Source organism: Penicillium taxi (genome assembly GCF_028828555.1).
Source record: "Penicillium taxi strain IBT 34144 chromosome Unknown utg000004l_segment0_segment0, whole genome shotgun sequence".
Lineage (NCBI taxonomy): Eukaryota > Fungi > Ascomycota > Eurotiomycetes > Eurotiales > Aspergillaceae > Penicillium > Penicillium taxi.
Genome location: NW_026643206.1, coordinates 1,040,101 through 1,061,115, shown reverse-complemented (window position 1 = coordinate 1,061,115; position 21,015 = coordinate 1,040,101). Strand labels below are relative to the sequence as shown.

The window sequence follows — 21,015 nt, the reverse complement described above, 5'->3', positions numbered from 1 at the left end:
TAAATAGTCTAATTAGGACTAGTATACTTACTCCACCTTTCCCCTAGCTAGCCAATGAAGAGGCGAGGGCGGCATATGTTAAAGGCCCGGGATAGTTTAGCAGCCATAGCATAGATATAACGCATATTCTATCTAGTTTAATCCATTCATCATCCACCAGTAGTCAGAAATAGGGCTGTTGACGATATCGACAGACGATACGATATCGGCTGCTTTTGAAGTTGTCGATGCCGATTGCCGGTACGATATCGGCGGGCTTCAAATTTGACGATATCACCACTCACGATATCGTCATATCGTATCGGCATCGGCACATTTTTCCTGTAAAGATATCTAGAGAGCGAACGGGCTTTCATCGAACAGCAGTTTTATTTGACGCTTTATGGATGCAGAACCGGAATATTGCAATGGCATAATTTAAACAAATCCCTTGACCGCTACCACTTATACCTATCGCGAATCAACATCAGCATTCTTAAGGTATCCCCTTTCAAAGAATATCTCCGGATGCCTAACACATCCCTCGCTATACTAAAGACTCTCTCAACAGCAACTTCAGAAGCAGGAATCGCTAGATAGTCCCTGGCTGCTGCTGCCATCTGCAGATACTCGCCCTTGTGCATCTTCCACCAATTGTAGAGCCAGTTTTGGCCGGTGGTATCTGCGACGCTGATCGGAGGGGTTTCGAAGTACTTATCAATATCTGAGAGCGGCGGATCTCGCGCCTGCAACTTCTTCAGCATTCTAGACTCCACATCACTATACTATAGTGAAGACAACTATGGTGCAGCGGCATTATGCTCCGGGTTAATAGCCGTGTATACCTGATAGAGGTTGGTGCGGATCGTTTCCAGAATCATTGTGCCTGCATTGCCATCTTGAAGTTCCCGTAAGACTATTTCACCTTTGACTCAGGGATCCAAGATGAGGGCAGTGTAGTAGGTGTCGCAGTCATCCATAATGGAATAGTACTTTTCGTATTTCTTCATCCCTTCTTTCACTACAGCTATGACATCTCGATCCAGTTTTGCGAAGTCACCATTGCCCTCCATCACGTCATTAAGCAATTCGTGTAGCTTATAGTAAATCGGGACTACGAGGCTGATTTGTGGATTACGTTTCGAGATGAACAAAGTAAGCTTATTGAACTTGTGGAGTACCGTGCGAATCTGTTCCAGCCGTGACCAATCTTGGAGAGTGAACGGCGGGAGTTCCTCCTGAAGGTTTAGGAACTTGTTGACTTGTTACCTTGACTTCAGACCATCGTCCACCATACGAAATGTCGAGTTCCGTCGTGTCGTAACATCATACGCAACGAATTTGTCTGGAAGACTGTTGAGTTTGCAAATCTCCTTCCATTTCTGTCGGCGCTGAGGACTTCGGTTAATCCAAAGAGCGAGGATCCATAATCTCCCTATTGCTGAGTGTTCGGTGATCGAGTTACTAGTCTATAAACAGTCATAGGCAACATGCGCTTATTCCATCGTCCCTGACCCTAAGTTATGGAGGATATCTTTCACGATCAGATTAAGGACATAAGCTAGGCAGCGGATGTAGCTATCAAGACCTCGATAGAGCGATGCTGGCATTACGTCTTCCACCCTAGGTCGGTCGGAAAGAGAGAAATATAATTCCGAGGCCATGGCCTCATTGTTACTAGCGTTGTCGCCTATAATAGAAATGAGTTTGTCCTCGAGACCTAACTCGATAAGCATATTTTCCACGGCAATTACTAGATTTTCGCTACTATGGATGCCCTAGAGCTCGGCGAACTCGAGTAATCTCTCGCGGTACTCAAATTCGTTAGTCAGCTAATAACCAATTATCCCTAAAATAGGAAGATGATTCTGGCTTGTCCAGATATCCAGCGATAAGGTAATAGTTTTGCAAGTCAAAGCCAGCTCATTCTTTAGGCTAGTTCGCTATATAGCGAACTCTTGCATGATTCGATCCCGCAAGGTGTGGCGAGAAGTGAAAGGAGGCTCAATCCCAGGAATGTCTCGGAATATTTGCTAAAACTCTAGAGACTCGACAATGGTGAAGGCTTATATATTAGTCACAACCTAGCGAATGGCACTTCTTTCTAAGACCTCTTGATGAGTGAGACTCTGTTTACCACCCATAAAACATCGAATGTCTGGTCCCTTCTTCGCTGGCTGTATACTAGAGGTCGGGCAGTAAACGCCATGCTTTGCCAAGTAGGTTTTCATGTTACTGGTTGTATTTTGCCTCTATGAATCTGATGTATGCCAGTCACAGCGTGTTCCCGTTTTATTATCTACATATATACAGCAAATCCCTCGGTCGACCAGCCGCCTCTTGTTGGTCCTCTTGATAACCCATGGATAATCAATAGCTATAGTCTCGAAATACCCCTAGATCTACTCTATAGCAGGCGCTGGCTGTTTAGAGCATCGAGAGGATATGTGGCTTGTGATTGAAGAACCAGCATATGTTGAGGCTTCTTGGGATACTAGTACTTGCGACACAGACTCAGAAGGTAGGAGCTCGCAATCTGGTATATTGGCGAGCATCACCGCGTCTTCTTGACAGGTTGGGAGAGTACATGTGAGATTGCTCGGCGACTGGCTTAGCTCGCTTGATTGGTAGGTCTGATCCTCGGACGAAGACTCTCCATCGCTCTCGTCATTCAGAACTCTGTAGTTGAGGCGTTTCTGCCGGGCACGCATTTTATTTGGGACACACCGGGTCACTGGTGCAACGCGGATAAATACGACTTACTGATCGCAGCTCACTGTTGATATGGGGTTCAGTAGAACGAGGGTTGAAGAGTCATATGTGGAGTTAGTTATTTTCTGGAAGAGGATGTCACTGTCAACGAAAAAGAGGTCGGGGCACGCGTCGCAGCCTCTTGTGCGCGTCGCGTCTAAATAGAGTTGAGCCATAAAATGGGGTTGGACCATGACCTCTGGATATTCTGCCATATAACATAACAGAAGAAGGAAGGCATAGCCATAAAACAGGGAAAATGATAGTATGTCTGCAGGAAAAAGCCAATGAAGTAAACATATATATATACGTATGCGCCGAGGGATGGAAGGAACTTGAAAAGGATAAGTCATGTACTTTGCAATAGCAGAGTTAGTTGATAGGACGGGAAAGCAACGTAGAATATATAAATATCCCGCCACATAGTACAGCAAAAATGCAACGTAGGACTACAAAACGGAAGCGGATTGCCCTAATTAACGAGTATCTAAGCTTACATTCTCTTTGTAGTAGAGTCTTCTATATCTAGGACCAGGAGCTATTCTCTTATTGTCCAATTACCGGTGACGATATATCACCTACGATAATATCATTTGCCGATATCGTATCGACAGTTTAATAAACTGTCGATGTCGATTGCCGATACGATATCGGCAGACTTCGAAGTTGACGGTGCCGATTGACGATATGGGAAACCAATGCCGATATCGTATCGTTAACAGCTCTAGTCAGAAACTTGAAGCAGTGATCGCGACCCCCTGATCTGACTGATCGGGGTAAGGGTGCTTATAATCTATTGGTTAGTTATGGGTGTGGAGTGTTGAGCAGCTATTAGCTGTCTTTAGTGATGACCTGTACTTTCTTATTTCCTCATTTCACTGGGTTTAGAGACCTATTCTTCTCCGTTTTCTACTTCTGATTTCCTTTCTTGTTCCTTCGGATTCGACGTATCAACCTCTCGACCGAACGATTACGTTATTAATCAGATTAGCGTGGTCATATGACCCTAATTTCTAGTTCGACTCCAGGAAGGAACGATCGATCGAAGGAGTTTCCATTCCCTTCATCCTTGGCATGGTCTTACTGTTCAGAGATTGTCGACGAACACCCAGGATATCCCTTACAGAACTGAAAAGTCTTTCAACTGAAACCTCAGCTGCTGGAATACCAAGGTAGTCCCTTGCAACTGCTGCCATCCTGGGGTGTTGATCATTATGAGCGTTCCACCATGAAAGCAGCCACTTAGAGTCCTCCTGGTCTTCTATTAATCCTTCTACTTGAATAGGAGGTTCATCAAAATAGCGATCAATATCAGAAGCCCGAGATACTTTTTGAGAATGTACTTTTTGTAGAAGACGAGCTCTCATACCTGGTCGAGCAGGAGGATCCATAGTTCTAGAAGTAAAACTAGAGATGGAGGTAGCCAAGGGGGAATATTTCTTATGAAGAAAGACCTTAATGCTCTGAATGATTCCTTGGATAACCCCATCTTCAAGCTCTTGTTCCATTTCCTATACTTTTGCATTCCAACCAAGACAGCAGAAGAGATATCAGGACTAAGCCCTGCAAAGTCGCCTTCAAAAGAAGCTGCTTCTATAAGGAAGATTGATAGTCGCCAGACTCGGCGTGGTAGGAGATTTATTCTATCAATGAATGAATAACTATTTAGATATCAAATTAGGGACTTGGGATGATAAGTTTCTATCGTGGTATCGTATGATTTATTTAGGCGGTGGCATAATATCACGGATATAAGTTCTCGACTACGGTTACGGATACGAATAATCCAAAATCTTACGGATATGTATCCGTGCCGACCTCTACCTAGCTCTTCATTACCCTAAAGAAGAAACGGGGAGCAATTCGACCAAGTTTTAGAAGGCCTAAGGAACCTGGCCTTGACAGAACCAGTGGCTGTGACGGAGCCTAGAGTCTTAGCAGAGCCGATTAAAGGCCCCGACGAAGACAAGATGTCCTTAACGCTCACATTTTTGGGCGAAAGGTACGAAGATGTCACACTATATATCACTATATATAAAGTGAAGTTTATAGGTAGCTAATACTTTGAACAAGATTGGGTAAAGGCATCAGTTTTAATACTATTAATAGGCCTGGAGGACTAGGCGAAACAATTTGCGGATGTATTAAGCGAGAGTGACCGAGAGGACTTCAAGAAAATGAGCGATAAGCTGAAGGCTCGATTCCTACGAGAAAGCCGAACGGCCGACCACTGACTGTTTTGAATCGAGTGTCGGAGTTGAAGCAGGGGAGGGAGTCCATCGCGGAGTACTACAAGCGGGGCATGTAGCTCTAACATCAAGTTGGACCCGAGTTACGAACGCTGTTAGTAGAGCGATGGGTCTATGGATTGTCGGACGAGCAGATGAGGGGATTCATCCGTTACGACCAGACTAAGGAGCTAGCCAACGACAAGAAGCTAGAAATCGCCCACGCAGTCGCAGTAGTGAAGGGATTGACACGCTCATTAACCGAAGACGAGGTAGACGGTCCTGTCCAGAAGGGGTCAGTATCAGATGAGTAACTATTGAAGGCTCTAGCTCGCGTTTTGAACCTCAGAGCGCAGCCTCGATCTTAGGCTGAGCCGGTTAAGCAATAGCAGAAGCAGTAGGGACGGAATAGCTGGTCCGTCCTATAAGCCTCTTCCCTACCGCCCTTAGTACCAGCGTGGCTATATAGACCCTGCCTATGATATATATAGGGCGAACAGCATTATCTTCTGGACCTGCGGCGAAGCCGGATATCGATCGAGTGATTATGTGAACCCTAGGCTGCTTCTATTAGAAGAATGGCGTCGGATTCGAAACATGGTATAAGTTTGTTGGAACCAGCGATAGGCAGGCTAGCAAAACTAGCGTCCGATTGCCCTATTGTCTACGCAGGATGGCATGGTCTATTGGGTTAGCGGAGAGGATGATCTAGAGGATATCGAAGATCATTCGGACGCTGCCGGCAGCGAACAATGATGTCATCACCGACTAGGATAAGTATGTGGAAGTTGCCTTCCAGGCGATGAATTCGAGGCGACCCGTTTATACAAATTTAAGTCTATCAGAGCTAATAGTTAGATACCAACCCCACTTCTTCGGATCACGGTCATTCGAGGCCAGGCTGCAACATGATATACTAAAGGACGAATTAGAACCAGTGTCATTTAACATATTAGGGGACACCAACCTCGATCCGACCCACGAAGTCTATATTGCGGCCAGGGACCATATGAGAGCTGAAATCAATCGTCACCTAGTAGCGGAAGCAAGAAAGCAACCGCTCGACTTCAGAAATCAGAAAGGAAGGTCCAATTTGGCGATTTAGTCCTACTACGAAGAGTAGAGTTGGACCAAGGATTTGGACGAAAATTCGAAGCAAAGTGGGCCGGCCTATTCAGAGTGATGCGATTATTGAATAAAGGAGTAAACCTTCTCCTAAAACACATCGCCACTAAGCAGCGAGTAGGTAAGTTCCATTTGAACCATATTGTTGATACTATCACTCATGCTTATCATGGGATCACGCATACGTAGACCATTTGCGGCGTAAGCTAAAGTCCAATAGCAAGCTATTGTAGATACTCACGACCTGAGTATCCCGACACATATCAAGCTATTCATTCCACGGAACCCAGCAACCATAAAGGAGAAAGCGCTTAAGCTTCAATATTAGTTACAACAGCAGGTCCAGCAAGCGAAGGACACCCGGAAGATGGCATAGTTAGGTGCGGCTTCGGAGTCGAATTAAGAGCCAGGGGTTCCCTATGATACATATATAAAGCGCGTTTCATTTTAGCTTAGTATCAGTTATTAGGGATATCACCTCGGGGGAGTAAGGTGAATGTCAGTCAATTTTCTAGTAGCTTTTGACCTTTACCTGAGATATCAACTTAGCTGCCCAGGTGTGTTAGATACTTGAAATATATATCACAAAAATTTCATACCTAGGTATGAACTAGCAACTACTCGTGAGCCCTTCCGCAATTTTTCATGGGTGTTCTAAAACGATCCATGAATGATAATTATACACTAATCAAACAAAGTTGATCCTTCTGAGAAACCTGAGAATATGCCTTATCTCCAAGTCGCTGTGGCTGTTGCTGTTGAACCTGCACACCCCGTTGGCACAGTAAACGACCTGTTCGGATCACTCTCCCACGTGGTAGTAGAGGAAGTCTTCTTGATGAATTTGTACTCAATTGAAGTTCCAACTGGGAGCGTCACAACAGTAAACCACAGAGGGCTAGAAGAAGTGTAGTTATCAGCAGATAATGGGACTGCATATCCAGTATTCCAGTCACCCAATTCGCTTGTTGAGCCCGTGAGATAAATGTTCTCACCGTAGCTTGTTGAAACCAATTCTTTGAACAGAACTGGAAGTTCTGTAGCTGAGGTACATGTGCCAGTAGAACTGGTTCCAGGTGCCGAGGAGGTGGTAGTTGCTGAAGTAGAAGTCCCACAGAGTTCACTGCCAGAAACAGAGGAGGCTGGCATCAATACACGGGGTAGACCTGAGGCCATTGGCACTGCGATGTCTCCATTTGAATCCACTGTCACGGAGGTACATGTGTGTAGTTCCATCAACTTGGTCCCGGAGGAGTATCCGCTTCCACTGAGAGTCAAACTGTACGAGCTACCACTGGCACCGGCATTTGAAAGCACGGTAATCACTTGCGAGCCACTGGATCCCTTACTCATCGCGATGGTATGATCATCTTGAGAGAAAGGTGTGTTCTGAGATGCTAGATAGGAAGAGTCGGTGGATATTGCCAGCTTGCGAATCTTGTTGGTGGTTGCAATATACTCATAAAGCTCTGCTGTAGTGGAATACTCTGAAAGCCAAGTTGCTTCACGGTTGTAAGGGTCACCAGCACCGTTGTAATGCTGTTCCTGACCTGCATAGATGATTGGAATTCCATCAGACAAAAAGACGAATGATATCACATTCTTGGCCTGGGAGTAGTCATTTGTATAACTGGAGGCATTATCAGTCAAGGATTTTAGAAGAGCGGATAAAAGAACATACTGGGCAAATCTTGGGTTATCATGATTTTCAATGAAATTTCCAAGCAAGCTTGGGTCAGAGCAAGTTGACGCAATCGAACTAATTATACTGTACAAGTCGCTAATGCTGCCACTCGATGACTCGAATGCGTAGAGTAGATTATAATAACTATGAGATGTTAATGAGGCTCAAAAAAATTTGAATACATCCTTACACTGGGTAGTTAAGCACTCCGTCAATGTAATTCTGGTACGGGCATGTGTAGGATGGATCCCCATCGAATACCTCCCCGATACAGTAGACACCCGCAGCGGAATTATAACCAGGCCAGAATGACTCCTGGACGTGCTTCACAGTGTCGACTCGTAGTCCGTCGACTATAAAATGTAAGATTACGGGCTAGCACAGCTTTAAGGGCCTGTCTACTTACTAGAGTAGTTGCTGACAAGATCTTTAACCCAGTCGTACCAAACGGTCTGCACTGAAGTTAGCTCCGTGTTAAGATCTGGCAGTGAAACAACGGTGTCGCCGAGCCAACAATCTTCAACATTGCTCTGATTAGAATAGTCACTGATTTCACAGTAGGAATGGAAGTATGTTGACGAGTCAAAAGGGGTGAAAACACTGTAGTCTACAGTGTCACCTGCACCGCCGTAGCCCTAGATTCGGATCAGATAAATCCATAAGTAGTAACAGAAGGGAAAGTGGTGGTACCATATGATTCGCTACAACGTCTACCATCAAATACATCTTTCGTTCATGGAGAGCATCCGACAGCGCTAGAAGATCAGCTGATGTGCCATAATGGGCATCTACTTCGTATCTATTAGAGTTAGCTCATTCCAAAATTGTTATCGTTGAAATCCAAAATTTGTGGTTTCCTTACATGTTTTGCTGCCAATATCCATGATAAGCCTCTCCTTCGGTAGTGTCACTGGACAGCTGTTCGGTGACAGGGGTAATCCAGATGGCGGTAAACCCCATCCCCTGTATATAATCCAACTTAAACAGAGGTTAGAGCAATTTCCAAGAAGAATATTGACAGACATACATGATTGATAATTCCCCGCCAGCTTCCACCGCAGTATACCTGGAAGAATTAGATACTTCGATCGAGTAGTGGAAAGACAAGCACTTACTCTGTCACTAGCATCGCATGCTGCTGTCGTAGAATTATCTTCACGGCCAAATCTATCAGTAAGAAGAAAGTAGATAGATTGACCTCGCCATTCTGTTGGTGTCAGCGCAAAAGCTGGCCTCGTAGCGACAAGCGCCGCAAGAAATGCGAACAACTTCATTGTTCCACTACGCGTGCAGTGAAATTTGAAGATGCAGATGCGCTCTGCCGGTTCGAAATCTAAGTTTTTTATTCTATCCCCCTGCTTCGTACTTTTGTTTCATGCAGCTCATCAATAATTTAGGTACCCTGCATCACACCCTGCACCACACCCCGCATTATCCATCTGGCCGATTCGCGAGCTCTGAAGAGAATTTGGATCTCGGAATAACCATTGATTGCTGGAAAAATCATCACCTCTTGAACGTTGCTTCCGACAGTAGCATTCGAGCTGATCAAATTATATTGAGACGGATCAATCCGTATCTGGACAACAGCACATGGGAATCTACTGTCTGAAATGCCTGGATACCGTGACATCGTCTTCTAGATCATATGATAATTTTTTGGCCAGATATTATACAGGCGTACTCGGTAATCAGACTCATATGGAGTAGCCTCTTTGATCATGATTAAGGTTAAAAGTGACATTCTACCCAATTTTGAAACAAGGATCAACCAACAATAACGCTGTAGTTGTAACTGAACTTATTATACAGCTAATCTGGTTTAAAAAGGTCACTCCTAGACAACATTTCTAATTACGCACAAATCAAAATCTGCCTTGCTGAAGTCTAGCTACTTTGGCACTTTCTTCAAAAATCAACCTTTCGTAGGATTCCAAGGATTCCACACCTGGACATACTCCTGAGTCTCATGACATACAAAAAAAATGATGAATCTCAATCCACACGTGCCATATGTTTACCTTTTGCTTCAAGATTGTACACCACCAGATCTTGGAAAAATGACGATTCGCTTTATAGCGGTATCAGATCTCCCTCCAGGGTTCCGAGGCATGTTCATTGGGTTCAAATTAATAAGAAATTTTGAGTCACCAGTGTGGCCGGAAAACTTGGGGTATCAACCCAATGAGAATGCCCAAATTGCCCAAAATACCTGGTGTAGTTTGAGAGATTTCAAGGTTGATAAACTTCTCTATATCTAGTATTGAAGGATATTTTGCCTCTGAAAGCAAGTCCAAGACTACCTACCTAGGTAAAAGTGACTTTCATATTTTTCTTCACAGTACATCAAAATGATTAAACAATCTTTGAAAAATGAAATTTGGAACTACTCTTCAACCATTATACTTCGTATAGAGCACAGACCAAAGCGGGTCTCCTATAACCAATAGGAGTTTAAACGATGGCACTAAGAACCCTCTGTAGCCATGGAGTAATACTAGAATCTCATAATATTCGTGTATTTCGATAACTTCAACTCTTTGCATCACATGGGGATCCTCGCCAACGAAGATGCATAGAAACAAATATGGGCACGTAATTTCAGGCAGTCTTACGACACGATAGTTAGGGTTGCTGGTATTCATAGATATGTACCGTAAAATTTACCTAGGTACATTAGGATGTTCTGTGAAACATTGCCCTTTATAAATAATTCACAACGATCCTTTTTAAGCTTGGAAGAAATCAAATGTTGAAGACTTAAATACTCTGACTCATGTCAATTGCAAACCATGAGGCATACACTACTTAGTTAGGCTGTAAATCAGGTTAATAGAGTATTGATTGATTGATTGATTGATTGAATATTCTCAAAACTAAACAAGGGTGACAAAATACAAGTTTCTCGATGCTTCAATATCCCGCGTGGTAAATTGCTGCAGGAACTCGTTACTGACAACAGTGTCTCCGTGTGCCTACCTTATTCTTCAAGAACGGTGCGAAGGTCTAGACTGTTCATGGTGCCAACCCCCCTGCTATCTTGTCTTTTGGACTGGAGACTACCGACTGCCTAGACACAATGAGAAGCTATCTAAGTCAAATACGAGGCCAGCGCTCAGACATGCTCATGCATGTCCAGCTTTGGCTGAATCACCGTAACTTTCAACTTGTCCTAAATTACTATCATTTTTAATATCCTTTTCAACAGATATTATGATCGGTACCGGCTCCGCACCCTTCATCTGCCTGAATACTTTTATTTCGGATGGATTATTGTTAATCATAGCTTCTAGAGAAAGGGTTCCATTAAAACAAACGGTGTGTGTAACGGGTTGATACCCGATGAAATGCTCAGTCTCTGGAGAGACTGCGCTCCTAGCATCTGTGCGGAGCCGAACGAGCTATAAGAACACCCGGTCCCCAGGACCCCTTTCCCTCCCTTAGTTAATTCTCCTTGTTTACCAATCGGATCTTTACAGCGTACAAATTCCTGCATTCATCCCGTAACAGTGTGGTTGATATCTAAAATTATGGTTTTGTCGATCTAGATAAATAGAGTCGCATTTCGGTCTTTCATTGCAAGGTCTAAGCTCTTTGAGGGAACTTCCAGGGAAGCTTTCCCTCTTTGTAATTTGTCTCTTCCACAATATCGAGCACAGCTGCGTCCTTCAGAATAGGTGCCAATGTCTTTGCAACCAATCGAGCTCCGCACCAGGGCATCACATATCGACAGACGAACTGAGCAATCAAATTTGGCCAACCCATCACTCGGCAGGTTTTTCCAGATGTTGCTACGCAGAGCTTTGCACGCTCAAATCTTTGTTCTTGATATGCCTCGAAGGCCTGCGCAATTTCTTTGGCTGATGGATTCTCGCCGAGCTTCCGAAGCTCGTTAGTCAAGACAACGACCGACTCGAGACCAGTATTAATACCGAGTGCCACATAAGGTGTCATCTTATGAACCGCATCGCCGACCAGCACAGTTCGTCCCTTGTACCATTGCGGTATGACGCCTTCTTCCAAGTCGACCAGTTTCGAAAATTCCGCTGTCTTCTCTAGATCGCTGACACGGACGGAGCCATCCGCGTTAATTTTAACGTCGGCAAATTCCTTGAATATATCAGCTTCATCTTCTTTGCTGTAGCTGGTCCAGGCTTGGGTTGGCTTGTCTCTTTTGACGAAAAGAAACCAATAAATGCTTTTGTCGCCCACAAAGACCAATGTCGAATTTCCATCATGTCCATGGATGGTCACTCCATCTCCAGCCTGCATTCCAGGAATTAACGGCCCTATTCCATATACTGCCTTGAAGGTAGATGTGAAACCTTCGGGCATCTTCTTATCGCCTTCGTTAAACAGCTGCCGGCGCACGATACTGCGTACTCCATCCGCACCAATGAGAATATCGCCCTCATAGCTTGTATCATCGCTGCAAGTCACTTTGACACCGTTTTCGTCCTCCTGTATGTTTGTGACTTCTTTATTGACCAGTATCCTGTCAGAACGGGCAGGAGCACTGTCGTATAGCATTTTAATAAAATCCTTTCGGCTGAATAAGACAAACCGATGTCCATGGCTAATTCTGCATTAGCTTCATTTGTCATCACTACTTAGGTATAGGTGTATGTTTCAACTTACTTTGCTTCGATACTGTCATACATCTTGTTCTCTTGTAACACGGTACCGTCAGGAGAGAGGAAAAGAGTACGGTATAAAACGCTTGTGAGCTTTTTTACTTGTTCCATGAGTCCAAACTGGTCAAGGATGCGTATACAATGAGGCCAGATCCCAAGGGTGTTTCCCTCTGGGACAACGACTTCGGAACGCCTCTCAAGGATAAGGAAGTCATGCAATCCAGCCTTCTCTAAAGAGTGGGCAAGCGCCAGAGCGGCGGGGCCAGCACCAACGATCAAGATACGCATATTGGAAGAATGAAAGATAGAACTGAGATCAAGAAAATCTTGAGGCTATTTTACTGATATTTTGTCTGATAGGATGTTGTCTGATAGGAAACCTTTAGTTTATACGGAAAGCTCCAAGCTCTTATATCCACAAATATAAGCCGGAAAGGATTCGTCGGCAGTCGTTATCAAACTTTCCGATAGTTCAACATGGTCTGACTACTGTAGTATGTAGTTATTATTTAGATGATGCAGTAGACGAAATCTGCAGCCCCTTGTGATCACTAGTAGGCACTTAGTACGCGTAACTTCTGCTAGCGGATTTGAAATAGATAAAAACCCGCTCAAGCTGAGGAAAATTACGCTCAATAGTGAGGGTAGAATCTATTGATGCTTCCAATATTACTTGATATGTCCCTAGGTCAATCTCTGGTCACAACAAACTGTTAATCTTCCAATTGCGGCGATTAGATCGTGAGATATAATTCAATCTCTCGACTGCATCTCGTTGCATGCATGATACTTCCGGTTTGCAGAGTTTTGTACAATCGTTCTATCCGCAGTAGATAGCCCCCGATGTCCGACTTCGATCCTTCGGTCCACGGAGTTAAAAATTCCGTCGTCCGTCGTCCGTGCCGAAGTCTTAACAAATTAGGTCTATCGGTTCCTAGTTCTACATTCTTCACAACATCTTTACCGTCCAACTACATATATGGAATTTCTACCCCTAAATATACCTATGTATGAATAAGAGGTAAACACCAAGTTGAATTTATGAAAACTTTCGTAGTATAGTCCCAACCCTTTTCATCCACGCCACATTTTCCAAAACTTTGAAGAACATTGCGCACTCTCATTTTTGCCTCCTAATGTGCTTGGCGAAGATCTTGTAGACTCTAGAATCTATAATTCTATCGAGGACAATGACCATGGAATTGTCCTAGGGTTTATTAAAGTAACTCCCATACGAACGGGACACATAGGCGAACCAGACCCACTTATATATTTGAATCCCAATAACTCCATTAAATACTATATAATAGTAAAAAAAAAAACTATTGAATCGGTCGGTGAGGACAGATTTCCCTCCTATGACTAGGATTCCTGCATATCCCACATCGGCGTTGGGGCGCCTGGCCCTCTGATGGTAAATTGGCATCACTAGGTTTAGAAGCAGTATTTAAGGCGTCATCCATTCCCTCCTGAATTGTAACCCCTTCTACTACTGCCATTGTCGATTTGGATGTGTTTTTTGCTTCTTTTTTTCTCATGCGCGGCGCGTAAATCCCTATTTTCCGGGCGTAAAAGAGCATTATCCTGATATAGGGTATTTGCACCCTTTATTATCTGGTCTAATGCTCTCCTAGATGGTGATGGTGATGTTCGAGATACTGTGCGGAGTATAGCTTTATGTTGACGCCGTAAATCTTTTTGTGTTTTAGGGGTTCTTGGTGTCCAATTTCGGCTTGAATCACTCCCCCTAGAAGGTGGTGGTGGTGGTGGTGTTAGGACGCGCATAGTAAGCTTTTTAAGCACTCTACTAGGGTCAAGTGGCACGATTACGGTCGCGGCGAACGCTTTAGATGCAGATGTAAGAGCTTCAACACGTGCGATAGGATATATCTCTAGAAAATCTCCCTTGTTGATGTGGCTGAAGCCAAGCTCTACTCTAGACTCAACCAGCCGAGTATAAGAGCGTTTCAACACCGCAAAACACCCAACATCAAGAGGTTGTAGAAGATGTGAAGCATGCGCAGGCATAGAAAGTGGTATAATATCATGTTTTTCGCATATCCGGTCGAAATCAGGGGTTAAATGGCCACCATGACCATCTAGGATTAGGAGTCGATACCGTCCTTTAGTACGCGCAGTAGCAGGTATAAAGAGCTTTTCAAGCCATCGGAGCCCTATTTGATCTGATGTCCAGCCATTCGGACTTATCTCGATTCGCCAATTAGATGGTAATCCAAGGTCAGGAGCAAACCAACTTCGCATCATCACCTTTCCTTTAAAGATGATACAGGGTGGAGGCGTGTAACCAGACGCGCCTAAACACTCAATAACAGTAACCCATTCGCGGTTTCCAGGCTGTTTTTTTTTAGCTCTCTTACCATAATATCCAGCTCTAGTAACCACTTTTGCTGTCGCACATCGTCCCATCGCGAATCCTGTCTCGTCAAAATTATAGATATCGTGTTTCAACCAGTTTAAACCAATTATTTATCACATCATAGTCCTCCTGGCGCGCACATTGCCAATCGCGTGGTTTTGAATAGGTAGTTTGAATTTCAGGTAAACGTGTAGTAAAGTTGGTGACCCAGTTTCGTCCGATCGTAAGAGGGGGGTGGTTCCGCGGTGCAGAATATTGGCCATTCTACCAATACCTTTAGTCCTAGGAGCACATCCGCGATCAATTAGAGAGACGACCCACTGAATTAATGATTCATCTTCAGATTCAGTCAATTTATGGTTGTTTGCGAGTATTTCAAGGCGAGATTGAACACCAGATTGGCGGCGATGGGGAGTCGATTTAGGTATATTAAATATAGCTGCAGCTTGGCGTATTGACGATATTTGACCATTTTTTAGAGCTTGTAAAGCTAACAAGACATTCCTCTCCTGTTCCTGTTTATCTTGAATGATAGGAGCTATTTTCGGAGGCATGGTGGGTAGTTGAAAATACGAGACACGAGACTGACGTGTAAATTCGGTGGTCCCGTTCGCCGATGTGTCCCGTTCGTATGGGATTTACTTTAGTTATCACGATAACGTTAACTATCCCTTATCGCGCGGGTGACATCAAATAATTTTTCCCCAACACCAACTCCGCAACCTCGCCCTCATAACACATCACCCATAGATACTTTCGAAAGCTAAAGCCCTACGATAAATACCATGACCTCCACACCAACCTCAAAAACGCATATCGCCCAAACACTCCTTTCGCGGGCCCATTCCCCAGATACAGCATCACAGCAGTTCACCGAGCGCATAAAACAGAAACCACTCTTCCTACGCGCAACCTCTCCATCGGCCCAAGATAATCGATCTCGACGGCGTCTCGAGCGTCTTCGCAAGAAAGAATACTTCCTTCGGCACCAACGGCCTAAGCCCTTGTCCGCGCGTCAAAAGCGCTCCTCAGGCCTCTATGACATGCCCAAAGAAGAATGCAAACACTCCATTTTCAAAGGACTGCATTCTTTATGGATTACATATATGCAGGAGATCTTGGATCTCAAGTCTGATAGGAAAAGTGGACTTGTTACGCCCTCGTCACATGGAGCAAAGCTTGTCAGCGCAGATTATCATGGTGCGGAGGTGGAGGTTGTAAGAAGTCGGTGTCCGAGCCGAGTCGGGATGAAAGGGATTGTGGCTCGGGATACAAAATTCACTTTTGACATTGTCACTGAGAATGATGAAGTGAAAAGTAGGTTTTCGAATGTAGCGGATCTATGAGCACCAACACTGATGATACTTGTGCAGCTATACCTAAAGAACACACTATTTTTCGCTTTGTGGTTCCATTTCCTACTATGGAATTAGCTGTCACAGAAGATGAAACCCAGTTACAAGAAATAGCGACAGCGGTCACTCCAACCCCGTTGGTCTTCGAACTTCATGGGAGCCAGTTTGAGAATCGGGCTGTTGATCGGGCTAATAAGAAGTTCAAATGGAGGAACATCGACTATGTTTGATATGTGTACAACATTCTAACGGAATTCCGAAATTGAAATGTCACTGGCTGAGATGCGTCTCAAAACAGCATATAAAGCATCATTACCAATATGCAGACTTCGGAAGGAACCTTATTTCAGAGACGAGCTCGCAAAGGCATCCGTCATTCCAAGGAATAAACCATCAAGCAGCTGGAAAGTACTTGTAACCTACGTCTTTGACAAAGGTCTGCTGCCAAGGACCCTGAGATTTGTGCTCAGCGAGCTCGACGTAGAATTGTCCATGTGCTTCTCCGTTGATCTCATTTAACGCAGGAGATCCATCGGCTTTCCGCTCATCAGCATAATAGAACCTGTCTTCTGTCAATATCGGAACTGCTGAATGGAAGGTATCAAAACTTACTTGAAGCCCTTTGTAGAGTACGCGGTGGCAGCAGACTGGATAACGTGGGCCATTGCAGATTTACCTACGCCAAGATCCAGAAGACGTGCAAAAGTGGTCAGGTTGAGCATATTGCCAGTGTAGATGAAAGTCTTCGGGCTATCCTTAGGGAGTTGCTCAAAGCTCAAAACAGCCTGTTGTGCAGCAGAAAATGCACTGGTTGTGTTAATGTTGAAGTCTCGACTGAAGTCAGCCAAGGGAAGAGACAAGGGGTCTTCTGGGGGGTTCAAAGTCACGGCAGCAGCTTCAAGGGTGTCAGCAAGGTTTACTAAAGGCCTCCATATGGAGTATTTATGATATACCATTGTAAACAACAACGCTTGGCAACCCGAGCGATGCTTTGACTTTAGAAAAGATGTCCTTCACAGAATGAGGATCTGATAGGTCGGCAGAAATATGGATTTGGTCCGCACTACTGTCTTCCTCCTTGAGGCTTCTAGATGCAATGGCAACTTTGTAGCCCTTGGAAGCAAATGCCTGAGCTACATGGTGCCCAACATTGGGACCAGATCCGAGTATGAGAATCACCGGAGATGTACTAAGCATAGTTGAGTCTTGACTTGGTATAATTTGAAATTATGAACTCAGAAACAATCTTTGACAAGGAAAATACGCCTTCTTATATCCTTATTTTGTCTAGGGCCTCAGCGATCAAACATCATTTCTATTCGCATTATAAATCAGAGTGTTTGATTGTTTTGCATTATACTCGTGTCTCCACATTTAACCAACCGCATCAATAGACATCACTCCCCTCTTTTTGCATTACTGTTTGTGCTGTTTGTATGTTTAATGATAAATATATATTCTAAGCTTCAAAGTAAACTGATCCTTTCATCTTCATCTCCGAACGCTATTGGCTCGCTTGGTAATCGATCTGCAAGACTGGAATGCATTATCGGATACTTAGCGCGCAAAATGTACTCCATCGGGATAATACCCTCCGCACTCTGTGGCCCCTAGGTTAAAACTTAAGGCAAGTGTTCAGTATAATATGATAATTGGTCTATAATTAGCTTTAATATCCAGAGAGATAGCCCATATCTTGGTAGCATTTGAATTTGTTTTCAATTCCAAGGTTAATTCATCACTATTGATGCAATTATGGGCTCCAACATCTTGATCACCGGAGCTGCTGGCTATATGTAAGGGTTACTTCTTCTACATCAATTAATCTAACCTTTCTTTTATAGAGGAGGTTCAATCGTCGCAGATTTTCTGGCAAGAAACACCGTTGATGCGGGTCGTCTTTTTGCTGCAGTTAGAACCGAAGAGCAAGCCATTTCTCTGTCGAAGTTGTGCGTCCATGTTCTTCAGTTGGATCTGACAGATAAAGATGCTGTGATTAAGAGCTTGCTTGCCCATGACAGTAAATACCATTCTTTAGCTGTGTTATTGCCGAGGAAAATTCACTGATAGTGTCCTAGTCAGGGTCGTCATTCATACGGCAAGTTCTATCAACCCAACTATGCCGCTGAACCTGATCACTGCGTTAAGCAAACAAGGTGAAGTGAGTGGGATAAAAACATCCTTCATCCATGTAAGTGCCTGTGCCTCTGCCACCTGTCTGCCTCATGAATGACTTAATTAACGTTGGTGTAGAGCTCGGGACAGGGTGCATTCTTCACCAATTCTCGTTGGCCGACCGAACCATTCAAGGATACGGATGCAGTATTTGATACAGAGAAAGCATTAGCAGGCTCCTCTCCTATCCGACAGGTAAAAGTTCCTTGGCTTTTCACAGGATGGAACTTTTAAAGATCTCTTGCTCACGCCGGATAGACCGACGTAGCTGTCATTGAGCATGCCGAAGCGCGAGGAGTAGCCAGTTTTATCGTTGTGCCTCCCTTAGTTTGTGAGTATGACCGATTAGAAATTGGCACTAGGTGCAGAGACTGACACATAAAACCTCTCTCAGATGGCAAGGGGAGCGGTGAATGGAACAAGCTATCAGTGGTATTGCCTATTTATATTGAAGCCAGTATTTCGGATCGCGCCGTTTGGAAATTCTCTGAATATCCGGTAGGAGAGGAGGCTTCGTGGATGTTATCAATGAGACTAGCTAACGTACGTCACAGAAAATGTCGGCTGTTCACATTTCGGATTTGACTGCTCTCTATAGAAAAATCCTAGAGAAAGTACTGCAGGAAGAAGAGCTTCCAACTGGTCGCAAAGGGTATTACTTCGCGCTAGCCCATGATGTCTACATGGGAGAAGTCTTGGATCACTTAGCCATAGAGCTGAAGGCTCGTGGTCTCATCGAAGATTCAAAGACCAAGATTTATCCCAATGATGAGGCTGCTGCAAAGTCCCTTGGTGTTCCTGTACAGTTTGTGCCCTTGTGGAATTCAGGGTAGGTGTCGAATCTATCTTATGCCGAAGAAGTATTATCTGATTCAATATGCAGTGACAACATTATCGCCGAGATTCCTCAGAAGATGGGGTGGAAACCAACGTGGAACAATGATCGATTCTTGAAAAACGTCGGTGATGAGATCGATGCTGTACTTGAGCTTGGAAAGGCGAAGAGCAGTCTTGTCAATTCTCTTTTTGGATCTGCTAAAGCTCTGTAAACAAGGAGTCTTGGATTGCCCTCATTATTTCACCTGATGTGTAAGTGTTTGAAATATGAAGATTCTGATAGAGCCGGAAGAAAATCTGCGAGACTGGGGAATTTGTTTATGCTGGGGGAGATTCTGTGAAATACTGCTGCACACTCATCCAGAACTTAGACTTAGCACCCACCAGGCCATTCGCCTACTTCAACATTTTCTTTCTCAAAATACCAGGAAGTACTCATTTGAAGTAGCTGTGTTTCTTCAGTTTACTTTCTACATCCTACTTGCAACCTGACCTAGTGAACGGTCGTAAGGTTGTTTTCTAAGGTTGGTTACATTTTCTTTTATATCCAAACATGTCTTGAAAGCGTTTAATCATGTCTCTCCTTTCAGAAAGCTGCAGAATGTCTTTCACCCTACCATTTTATCGGCAGGATGATCAGCTGCCTGGACCTCTGCCCACTCAATTTGAAATCCGCACTGCAAAGAAACTTGTACCTGATTTTGGCGGAAGTGTTGTTGTTGTTCGCGACCTTTATGTGGTGAAATATGGGACCTTCCTCACTGACAACGAGGGATTTGCTCTCTTGTTTATTGAGGACAGACTATCTATCCCAGCTCCCAGACTCCACGCGATGTACTGGGAGGGAGGCCGGCTTTACATTGTAATGGATTATATCTCCGGCAAGACTCTAGGCAAAGTGTGGCCATCGCTTTCCAAAGCCAACAAAAGCTCCCTGATCGATGAGCTTCACGCAATATTTGCTCATATCAGATCACTGCCTGCCCCTGGATTTTTTGGTAGCATCGCAAACGGACCTGTCGCGCATGAATACTTCTACACCCAAGAAGGATGCCGCGAAATCGAAGGTCCATTCGAGAATCAAGCGGCGTTCAACAAGGCGCTAGCCCTTTTTGCTAGTGATGTCGGCAATCCTTGGACTGCTGAATTCTTTCTTCGTCACCTCCACTCATCTCCCCTCGAAGGAGATAAAGCTGTTTTCACCCATGGCGACCTCTACCGAGAGAATATCCTGGTGAAACAAGTCAACGATATAGCTGCTGCTATTCCAGAGTATCAAATTGCGGCTATCATTGATTGGGAAACCGCTGGATGGTACCCTGCTTATTGGGAGTATGCTATTATTTATCCTGTTTTCCGGTGGAATGATGACTGGCCTGCGGCCGTCAAAGCGATTCTCAGCCCATGGCCCGAAGAGGCTTTGCTTCTCAAATTCTTGCATCTCAAGACCAGATCTTACATGGTGACCGTGCAGGATACTTAGGCTTGGGCTATGGAGCCATGACCGATGAGTTGTCATGTATGACTGGAAAGAGGCAACATGTTACAAGTTATGAGAGACTTGGAACCTTGGTATGAAAGTTTTGTTATCAAAATATTTGTGATAAGAAATTTGTTATCAGACTCTCGAAGGAGTCTGACCCCTATATGGAGTTAGAGGTTCCTAAACTTCCTTTATTCCATATCAGAGCTTCCAATCTTTATTGCAACATAGGATCGTAAGACTTCTTTGATGTTGTCTTAAAGAATATTCCTAGTCTAGTCGCCACCTGCTGCTCCTGATGAACAGATATGGTGTATTGACTTTAAGGGTAGCGCCAACTCAGGGCATGCTATAAATGATAGTCCTACGGACTTCAGCACACATTGC

At 44.2% G+C, this 21,015-nt stretch overlaps 10 protein-coding genes across 10 annotated transcripts; 4 read left to right on the top strand and 6 right to left on the bottom strand.

Moving 5' to 3' along the window:
* Positions 1-444: 444 nt before the first annotated feature.
* On the bottom strand, positions 445-743 carry N7495_005311 (uncharacterized protein; the record flags this gene model as incomplete). Its single annotated transcript, XM_057207962.1, has 2 exons — positions 445-450; positions 519-743. The coding sequence occupies 2 exons, from the start codon at positions 741-743 to the stop codon at positions 445-447; spliced, it is 231 nt and encodes a 76-aa protein (XP_057061736.1).
* A 501-nt stretch (positions 744-1,244) lies between these two features.
* Positions 1,245-2,210, bottom strand: N7495_005310 (uncharacterized protein; the record flags this gene model as incomplete). The annotated part of the gene is made up of 2 exons (XM_057207961.1): positions 1,245-1,414; positions 2,078-2,210. 2 exons carry the CDS (start codon positions 2,208-2,210, stop codon positions 1,245-1,247), a joined length of 303 nt encoding a protein of 100 aa, XP_057061735.1.
* A 171-nt stretch (positions 2,211-2,381) lies between these two features.
* Positions 2,382-2,690, bottom strand: N7495_005309 (uncharacterized protein; the record flags this gene model as incomplete). The annotated part of the gene is made up of 1 exon (XM_057207960.1): positions 2,382-2,690. The coding sequence occupies one exon, from the start codon at positions 2,688-2,690 to the stop codon at positions 2,382-2,384; it is 309 nt and encodes a 102-aa protein (XP_057061734.1).
* Positions 2,691-5,113: 2,423 nt separating this feature from the next.
* Positions 5,114-5,714, top strand: N7495_005308 (uncharacterized protein; the record flags this gene model as incomplete). Its single annotated transcript, XM_057207959.1, has 2 exons — positions 5,114-5,253; positions 5,654-5,714. The coding sequence occupies 2 exons, from the start codon at positions 5,114-5,116 to the stop codon at positions 5,712-5,714; spliced, it is 201 nt and encodes a 66-aa protein (XP_057061733.1).
* Positions 5,715-6,812: 1,098 nt separating this feature from the next.
* N7495_005307 (putative alpha-amylase) lies at positions 6,813-9,041 on the bottom strand (the record flags this gene model as incomplete). The annotated part of the gene is made up of 8 exons (XM_057207958.1): positions 6,813-7,713; positions 7,765-7,911; positions 7,958-8,120; positions 8,174-8,402; positions 8,458-8,566; positions 8,630-8,745; positions 8,795-8,833; positions 8,883-9,041. The coding sequence occupies 8 exons, from the start codon at positions 9,039-9,041 to the stop codon at positions 6,813-6,815; spliced, it is 1,863 nt and encodes a 620-aa protein (XP_057061732.1).
* Positions 9,042-11,352: 2,311 nt separating this feature from the next.
* Positions 11,353-12,689, bottom strand: N7495_005306 (FAD-dependent oxidoreductase; the record flags this gene model as incomplete). Its single annotated transcript, XM_057207957.1, has 2 exons — positions 11,353-12,343; positions 12,406-12,689. The coding sequence occupies 2 exons, from the start codon at positions 12,687-12,689 to the stop codon at positions 11,353-11,355; spliced, it is 1,275 nt and encodes a 424-aa protein (XP_057061731.1).
* Positions 12,690-15,563: 2,874 nt separating this feature from the next.
* Positions 15,564-16,363, top strand: N7495_005305 (RNase P/RNase MRP complex subunit; the record flags this gene model as incomplete). Its single annotated transcript, XM_057207956.1, has 2 exons — positions 15,564-16,095; positions 16,152-16,363. 2 exons carry the CDS (start codon positions 15,564-15,566, stop codon positions 16,361-16,363), a joined length of 744 nt encoding a protein of 247 aa, XP_057061730.1.
* Positions 16,364-16,526: 163 nt separating this feature from the next.
* N7495_005304 (short-chain dehydrogenase) lies at positions 16,527-17,330 on the bottom strand (the record flags this gene model as incomplete). Its single annotated transcript, XM_057207955.1, has 3 exons — positions 16,527-16,695; positions 16,746-17,028; positions 17,087-17,330. The coding sequence occupies 3 exons, from the start codon at positions 17,328-17,330 to the stop codon at positions 16,527-16,529; spliced, it is 696 nt and encodes a 231-aa protein (XP_057061729.1).
* A 558-nt stretch (positions 17,331-17,888) lies between these two features.
* N7495_005303 (NAD-dependent epimerase/dehydratase family protein) lies at positions 17,889-19,357 on the top strand (the record flags this gene model as incomplete). Its single annotated transcript, XM_057207954.1, has 8 exons — positions 17,889-17,929; positions 17,978-18,153; positions 18,212-18,324; positions 18,387-18,503; positions 18,567-18,639; positions 18,703-18,806; positions 18,863-19,137; positions 19,192-19,357. The coding sequence occupies 8 exons, from the start codon at positions 17,889-17,891 to the stop codon at positions 19,355-19,357; spliced, it is 1,065 nt and encodes a 354-aa protein (XP_057061728.1).
* Positions 19,358-19,746: 389 nt separating this feature from the next.
* Positions 19,747-20,628, top strand: N7495_005302 (aminoglycoside phosphotransferase family protein; the record flags this gene model as incomplete). The annotated part of the gene is made up of 1 exon (XM_057207953.1): positions 19,747-20,628. One exon carries the CDS (start codon positions 19,747-19,749, stop codon positions 20,626-20,628), a length of 882 nt encoding a protein of 293 aa, XP_057061727.1.
* Positions 20,629-21,015: the final 387 nt, after the last annotated feature.